Source organism: Sabethes cyaneus, chromosome 1 (assembly GCF_943734655.1).
Source record: "Sabethes cyaneus chromosome 1, idSabCyanKW18_F2, whole genome shotgun sequence".
Taxonomy (NCBI): domain Eukaryota; kingdom Metazoa; phylum Arthropoda; class Insecta; order Diptera; family Culicidae; genus Sabethes; species Sabethes cyaneus.
This window is the reverse complement of record NC_071353.1, coordinates 4,861,036-4,869,472: the sequence shown is the minus strand read 5'-3', so window position 1 is coordinate 4,869,472 and position 8,437 is coordinate 4,861,036. Positions and strand designations below refer to the sequence as shown.

At 41.2% G+C, this 8,437-nt stretch overlaps 1 protein-coding gene across 1 annotated transcript; it reads right to left on the bottom strand.

Moving 5' to 3' along the window:
- Positions 1 to 1,023: 1,023 nt before the first annotated feature.
- On the bottom strand, positions 1,024 to 4,594 carry LOC128737214 (dolichyl-diphosphooligosaccharide--protein glycosyltransferase subunit STT3B). Its single transcript, XM_053831843.1, has 5 exons — positions 4,221 to 4,594; positions 2,813 to 4,040; positions 2,534 to 2,745; positions 2,003 to 2,473; positions 1,024 to 1,927 (listed from the first exon to the last, which is right to left on the bottom strand). Exons 1-5 carry the CDS (start codon positions 4,373 to 4,375, stop codon positions 1,660 to 1,662), a joined length of 2,334 nt encoding a protein of 777 aa, XP_053687818.1. The 5' UTR covers positions 4,376 to 4,594; the 3' UTR covers positions 1,024 to 1,659.
- Between the last annotated feature and the right edge of the window lie 3,843 nt (positions 4,595 to 8,437).

Genomic DNA, 8,437 nt, shown 5'->3' with positions numbered 1-8,437 from the left:
CGCTCTTGAGGGGGTGATCCGATGAGCGGACATCGAAACGAGAGGCATGATTTTCACCAAGGGTAGCCAACTAGGCTAGGCTTTGCAAATTACTTTAATATCATAGCCCGAAAGTTTGCTACGGTGGAGGTAATCTGCGCCAGACTGAAAGCGGTGTCTAGAAGAATTGGGCTAAAAATACATTAAAGGAAGAGGCTCAAAGGAAAGAAACGCGCGCCTGCCACGGACGACAGCCGTTGACGGCAACGAACTAGAAGTGGTAGATGAATTCGTGTATCTGGGATCGCTGGTGACCGCGGACAACACCGGTAAGGAGATCCAGCGGCGGATTCAAGCGGGAAATCGGGCCTACTTTATCCATCGCGAAGAGCCACGATCAAGAAGCGTGCGCCGCTGCTGTACGAAGCTGACAAGTATACAAATCCTTTATCAGACCGGAAGTTCTATATGGACTTGAATCCTACCGGTATCAGGAATAGAGGTGCTCAACGTGCAAGATAGATCAACCTGGTTCAAAGTGATTTTGACTTCTGAGACGACTGGAAAATTGGCAACAAGTGACGCAAGATCGAGTTGCCTGGAAACGACTGCTTGAAACAGCACGAGCAACCCAGATTGTATGTTGCTTACGATGACGACGACGAGAGTTTAAAGACGAACTTTATGCAGCACTAGCACGTGACTCGATTTACATAAGACCGCAGTAAATGCGAATGGTAGCGCAACGCAATTTAATCTGTCATGTCACTCGCCTCGAAGAAAAGTGCTCTGAACTGATGCAGGATATTTCCAGGTAACTATGGCAACATATCACAAATGTTCAGATCAAGGTTAGTCAAGTCTTAACTCACCTTGGTTCAGGTGGCAACAGAAGCAACATGTCCTGTTCCACACAAGATTTGCACCCCTATTCTGTATTTCGAACGAATCTTTATTTCGGTCGACTTGTTTCTTCGGAAGGCTTAAGACAGTAGCTGGCAATTTCCGAATAAAACATCTTCTGTTTGTATTTTGTTAATTTATTTTTCATATTCATTGAAACTGTTTTTAAACTACACGCTTTTTCTGCACAAATGACTTGTACAAAAGTCTGTTCTGACACTTTGTTTCCTAATCGCAGTCGATGTCCGTGCTCTGTGGATACGGTTATAAGATGTAACCGGAAATCAAACTCATTCAAACTAGCGGATTGTAAATGCTTCTGCCTTAATAACCTACCATAGAGTTTTCGTAAACAGCCTTCATCGATAGGTTGTGAGCTTTTAAACCTACAACCTACAATTGAGAAACTAAAAAATAATCCAAAAAAGCTAACAAATAAACGAGAGTGGGTGTTCAAGTTTGCCGTAATATGTAAAATCTAAAGCAATTCGATTGAGGTTTGGCCGTTCAGCTTCTCCATAAAGTGCCCATCACTTTTCCTACAAAAAAAATTTAACTCTTCGCGGCACAATTTTACACAATTCAACCAGATATTTATTAAACTAATCTGTATTTCAAGAGGAAACATTGCTAGAAACTGATGCAGTTGAAAACTAATTTTACAGCGTAAGAAAATCTACGACACAATATAAAGGGTCATAATCACACCGAAAGAGATACCTACATCTCTTTATTTCGCAACTCCCGATAAATGTTCTCCACAGCTCAGCAGTCAGCTTACTTATTTCGCTTTCCTTTCACTACTACTGGACGATTCTTAATAAGACCTTTCCTCCTCTTGGAGGTTTTGCGAGATACAAAGTCACCGGCCGGAACGATTCGATCGTCCGCTTTCAAAGTAGGTCGATTGAATTCATGCGGTTTTTTGACCCGATAAATACGCACCAACCAATGCTCGCTGGTATACGCCTCCTCCAAGTACGTTAGCTCGAAGTCCTTGTTTCCAATGACAGCGTTTCGGGTACGGTCGTAGCCAGCGGGACCTCTGTCATGGTTATAAATAGAAAAAAAAACTATTAGAATCACGTTCCCTGAATTGTTTTTGGAGAAAAATGCACACCTGTAATCTAGCTTCAGCTCACCAAACTTGTAGTAACTCAACTTATACATTAGACAATTCAGTAGAGCTGGCGCTCCCTCAGCATCGATCCTAAACTCGCCGCGATCGGTGAAGTAGTCACTCTCTCGAATATCTTTCGGGTGTTCGCCTTCGGCTATTCGCACCATCCATAGGAATTTGTTAATGTCATCTCCGCTGTAGCCAATAACGCCGCCGAAAATCACCAGCACATAGTCAACATCGAGCGAAGTCATGATCTCGTACGCCTTATCCTCCGGTGATGACATTGCCTTCCCAACGAGCGCTATGTGACTGTTATTCCACGTGTTATTATCCACGAGGGTTGTCCGGTTTGCCATACCCGCTATCTGATAGCCATAATCCCACCAGGACATTACGCGCGCATCCGGAGCGGTGTTCTGCCACAGCCAGTAGTACGCCTCGCGGAAATCGTCCAGGATGTTGCGTGTTCTGTAAGTAATAACGATTGTACAATTTACATCCCGCATCACCTAGAGTTTAGATACTCACCCGTCGTTGCTATTGTAGAACGCCAGCACAATTGACGGGCTGCTGTACGCGTTCGATGTCACCCAGGTACAGTGTACGGCAAACATCATCAACAGCATCAGTACAGTAACGATTATTATACTCTTAACATTGGAACCCATTCCAACGTTCTGCTCACCGTGCGCCGCGTGGGATGAACTGTCATGTTTCGGACGGTGCTTTAGTTTTCCAGCCTGCAGAGATTATGTTACAATTACGATGGCTATTTCTTTCTCTCAAGTGTTTATCGCTTACTCTCACCTTGTCGTAAAGTTGCTTCTTCTCGCCGCCAGCCGTTTCGTCCTGTTCGGAATCATTTCCGTCCTTGTTGTTTGGATTGGCATCCTCCTTCAGAAATACCTCAAGCAAACCGGAGAAGGCAACGCCAGCCAGAATGCAAACAACAGGAGTTAGCGTCAACATCAGACGGACCATCACGCCAGCAAAGTACACTGCACTGATGGCGTAAAGGATCACAAACACCCGCTCGTCGTTGATCTTCTTGATGCAGTACCAGAGACCAACGGGGAATGTACAAACCAGAATGTGCAGATCAAAAAAGAAGGAAAACCAAGTCGTCGGTTGATGCTCCGATACGGAAGCGATAATCGGAATGTGAATCTTAGCGTAGCCAGTATCCCACAGCGAATAAAATCGTCCACTCCAAGGGGCAATCACACCCAGCACTGTCAGTAGAACGACACCGGCAAACACAAGTCCAGCGGCAGCCAACCCACCGATGATGAACAGTTTCTTGAACTCCTGCTTGGAGAGTACCGTCTGCAAATGTTTGAGTGCAGCAACGGCAAACAGCAGCAAAAACACACCGGAAGCGGCCATATGTTCACTCGTCCGGATCGGTTGGAACCCAACGAACGGAATTTGCATGGATAAAATCAACCCCAGAATGTAGAAGGTAGTGTAAGAAGTGAACAGTCTAGGCGAATAGCGGCCCATAATAAGCAGCACAAAAACGTGCAATGGAATCAAATTGATAATGAAAACATAACCACCCCAGGCCGAAACCATGTAGAAGTAAGACAATGCAGAGCAAACCGCCCAGTAAACACTGCCCGTTTTAACCGCTTTCACCCACAGAAAATAGGTAAACTGTAGGGCAAAGATAGCAATTCCCTCATTATCGTACGAACCAGCCACCGACCGGCTAATGTATCCCGGCACAATGGCAATAAAACTAGCCGCAAACAATCCAGCACCGGCAGACCAGAGCTCCTTGGTCAACAGATACGTCGAAATGGCCGTCAGGCCACTGAATATCGGTGCCAAAAAGACACATATGTCCCGGATGTGGACCGGAATATTCAACGCGTGTAGCAACCAGTGAATTCCACCAGAAGTAATCATTAGTCCAGGGTAAACGGTTCCTCCGACGATACGACCCAACGGGTACCAGGCCGATTCGTCAAACCAATTAAGGAACTTGTAGAAACCATTTTCCACCATGTGTGCGGTGGCACGATAATTAAACCTGCGAACAAACAGATTAAAAACATTTAGCCAACGCTAGCCACCGGTGCGCGGTGATAGAAAAGTACACGTAAGCGTAATCAGCTTGCTACTTCTCCCCTACCCACACCCGCAAAAAGGGAAATAAAAACATGAATGGCAGGCATTGATCTATGCAAAGGTGAAAAAAGTTCCAACTCACCAAGGATCGAACTCATGAATGATGCTCTCAAACCGGATAACGGCAAACAGACGGCTAGAGAATCCGCACAACCAGGCCAGCAGCAGTACGGCGAACGTAATAAGACTTGAATAGCCGGCTGTTTTCCGATAGTTTATCTTAGATGAACGATTCATTTTTTTTTCTCTCCTTCACTAGACTTTGGTAACACAATATAAACTTTTTGTCACACAATTGAGTCGTTTATTGATGCGTTCCGCGTACGACACTAAATACACATTTTTCTCGTTTCAGGGACTAGAAAATCCCTTTTTGCGGATTGCAGAAGGCTTTACTTTTCGCGATGCAATATCGAAAATGAGAAAAAAAACCAACAAGAAAAGCTAATCCGTCGGCGAACGAAACGCGACGACGTTTCAGTGACAGGAAGGGCAGGTAGGCTGACACGTAGTTGGTTGCCAGAACAAATGCGCACGGTTCCATTATTGTTTGCTTATAGCAGAGGCGTCGTTCAAGAAATTGGTACCGTTGCAAAGGGGGCTGATGCAAGTGTGTAGTATCTGACTGTATTTTCATTATTGCAGCTTGCAAGAAAAATCCTTACATCGCGATTATCTTGATTGTTGAACCAAACCACCAAAAGATCACCGTAGAACTGTTTTAATACACGAAAATCAGTTGTTTTTCAACAAAACCATACTACCATGACACATTCCAGCGTTACGGGACATCATCCCCAGTATGTATGCAAATCAGTTCCTATTCCATCAAATCCCTGGCATTCATATGGAAAATAAGGTGCTCCTTAATCAATTATTTTACAAGGTATTTGCCAAAAAATTGGTGAAAAAGGAAGCAATTCACACAGTAAAAATGGGTGCTAATTGTGTCCCGTAACGCTGGAATGTGTCCTATACATATACTACAGTCTACTTTCGTTCGTTGGGCTATCTTTAACTGGGCTACGTTTTAATCGGGCTCCCGTTAATTGGGCTATAGCCCATCTAAAACGAAGTCAAACGTCATTTCTGACAGCGTATTTTTTTTCCGAGGGGTTCTTGAATATAGTTCATTCACATGTGGAAAATAATTTATATAGAAATTATTAAAAGTAATTGAATGGAACACAATTGCTTCATATCATTTTCCGATCCCTTATGAACTTGACCCTTCTATTTTTAGCATCACGGTGAAACAGTTAAAAATGCCAATATATATTAACATTGTAGCATGAAACTCAGCTATTTACTTGTTAAACAATCTAGAACTAAATTTCAACAATGAAAAGATAAGGTTCCACTCTTGGTTCCACTTTGATTCTGTATTTAATATAAGTGTATATTTTTTTAAACCTTTCTGTGACGATTTCGACAAAAACAATCGATATATCCCTCGGTTTTGACATCTCAGCCCAATTAACGAAAGTCTTTCACTAAACGGGCTAAGAGCTTAGTGCAATTAGCGAAAGTTGACTGTATTTATTGCGGCGCTTATAATAAATCCTCCTGCTGCGGCGGTGCTAACGCGCTCAGGAGATAACGGCGGTACAACCACAGAGAACAGACATCCATTCAGGAACAAAATTTTCGGGAATTCTTGGATAAAATTTCAAAATAAAATCACCTAATATGCTAGCGTCACCACCACTATAGTTTCCCAACTAAATGGTTTTTTTGATTTGCACACTGACAACCTTTGGCTCCTCTGGCGCTAGTATATATGGACTATAAGCGTTATGCTAGCGCCAGAAGCTAGCTGTTGTGAGTTTAGTGTAGAATTTTATGCGCCTTCAGCGACATCATCACTATAGTTTCCCAACTAATTTGACATAAGTTTTATCCAAGTGAGGACCTTTCGCTTGGATGTCTGTTCTCTGTGGTACAACCGCAAAATTAAAATTTAGGTTTTTCCAAGGGTTTTTCTGGTTTGTGGTTCGACAAAATATCAGTTTTGTCGCGTGTTTGTGGTGAAAAATAATTGATTTGGTAAATTTTCATATCCTAAATTACTATTATAAATCATGCGGTTATTTTTTGGTGGTTTGGTTCAGCTGTCAAGATAACCGCAATGTGAGAATTTTTCTTACAATCTGCAATAATTGTTATTTTGTAGAATTGCAAACTATAAAATCTAGATTTTAATATTGCGTTAATCTCGCGGTTATCTCTTGAGCGCGTTATCACCTGAGAGAGAGTCGTGAAGACGGGTTTCTATTCTCATGCTTTGGCGACCGTTCTTATTTTTCTTATTATGTTTGTGTTCATTTTCGGGCTGACTGTTCAAGCGCGTGCGTGAACTCTACATTGGACGTGATAAGTGCGTATCTTGCAGTGACATTTTTTGGTGCTACTTAGTGTGTCTATGGGTACAACAGCTATTGCAAAAATACTCTATGAAACATGCGATAAATGGGAAGCGCGTAGTTTATTGCATGTAAAATGACACGTTATGAGGACTATCGTGAGAAATTCAAAAGTATGTTTAGCGTAAAATATTATCAAATGTTACATTATAGTTACCAATACCACAGAGAACAGACATCCAAGCGAAAGGTTCTCACTTGGATAAAACCCAAACAGCACCATTTGTTGCATGAAGGGTTACGCAACTATAATTGAAACATTCAAATATGGTAAAAGTTCGCATCAGTTACCTTTATCGAACTGTCATGTGATTGAAAAAGCGCAAGAGGTGGAGCCTATATGCAACCAATTGTTACACAGATGTTTTATGGAACATCAATGCGCGTTATCTATTCATTCGCGACTACGATACTAAAAGAGATTTTATGCCTGTTCGCACTCACACGAAATCCTATGTCGCGTTGTCAAAACTTGCGACTACGCTACTAAAAGAGATTTTAAGCCTGTTCGCACTCCCACGAAATCCTATGCCGCGTTGTCAAAACTTGCGTGAAAACAAAAACAAAAATACTTTCTTCTCTTTTTTCCTCGCACAAAAACCAAACAATTATGAGCAACTTCATCACGAATTATGTTTAGCGGGAACCAGGATTTCCTCTCTGGGCTCCAAGACGAAAATTATTTACATTAATATTCTTAATGCGACTTTAGTTTTTTGGGCCTATTATGAGCTAATCTCCATGCCATTCAAAATTTATCGTGCAAAATATAATTTTGTTTTGTATTATTTGATGCGCCTCGTGAAAGTTATTAATTTATTTATTTTCAAGTTTAAAGCGGGGTACGCTGCTGAAAAGTAATGGGTAAAAAGATAGGACAAGAAATGCTCAAGAAATCGATTTCGTTTACGATTTCTTAAGCAGTACGCACTTCATAAGAAATATTATTTCACGTTCAGATGGCGCAGTTTTACATGCAGGTGAATTAAAACGTCACTTTTCCGTACGGAATAATATCCGGCGCAATTATTACCACAAGAAAAAATGACAGGTGGTTGCTTGCATTGGAGTTGTCAAAATTTCTTCGGTAAATAGCAAGATTTTTTCTTGAGCTGTTTTCTTTTCAGCAGCGTACCCCGCTTAAAGAATTAACCCAGCCAGATTAAGAATTCGTTTACGATGGAAAAATGCGGTGTAAAATCGAACTAGATACTGTAATCAAATAATATTTTAGTAAATGCCATGGATTCCTGATGAATGTTCGTGTAATTATTGTTAAAATAAAAACATTCCTTCGTTGAAAAATATTTTTTCATAAAAATATGGCGGAATATGATGTTACATGGGTTGTATTTGTTTGGTTACATTTTATTTAACAATATGCCGTAATCAACATGATGCAAGATCATGTGACATTATTGTTTAGCAATGGCATTATAATAACACGATGTTGCGATGAAGTTTCATGTTACTAGATATAGACTAATATATTTATGACAGCCAGTATAAGTATTTGATAACCTGAATCCAACATATTAATAACATGAATTTGCTTATTTGATGCGTGTTTCAATACTGTAACCGGTGAAGTTTTTTGCAATTTAAACAAGACTTAATAGCCACATGGAAGATGTTGCAAGTGCTGCTTGGGAACTTATGTCAAATTAGTTGGGAAACTATAGTGATGATGTCGCTGAAGGCGCATAAAATTCTACACTAAACTCACAACAGCTAGCTTCTGGCGCTACCATAACGCTTATAGTCCATATATACTAGCGCCAGAGGAGCCAAAGGTTGTCAGTGTGCAAATCAAAAAAACCATTTAGTTGGGAAACTATAGTGGTGGTGACGCTAGCATGTTAGGTGATTTTATTTT

Bases quoted from the DNA above. Each gene is read 5' to 3' on its own strand.
- LOC128737214 (XM_053831843.1), bottom strand. From the start codon at position 4,375: ATGAATCGTTCATCTAAGATAAACTATCGGAAAACAGCCGGCTATTCA. The intron at 4,041-4,220 runs GTGAGTTGGAAC...GTTTGTTCGCAG, and splicing joins ATTCATGAGTTCGATCCTTG to GTTTAATTATCGTGCCACCG. The intron at 2,474-2,533 runs GTGAGTATCTAA...TATTACTTACAG, and splicing joins TTCTACAATAGCAACGACGG to AACACGCAACATCCTGGACG.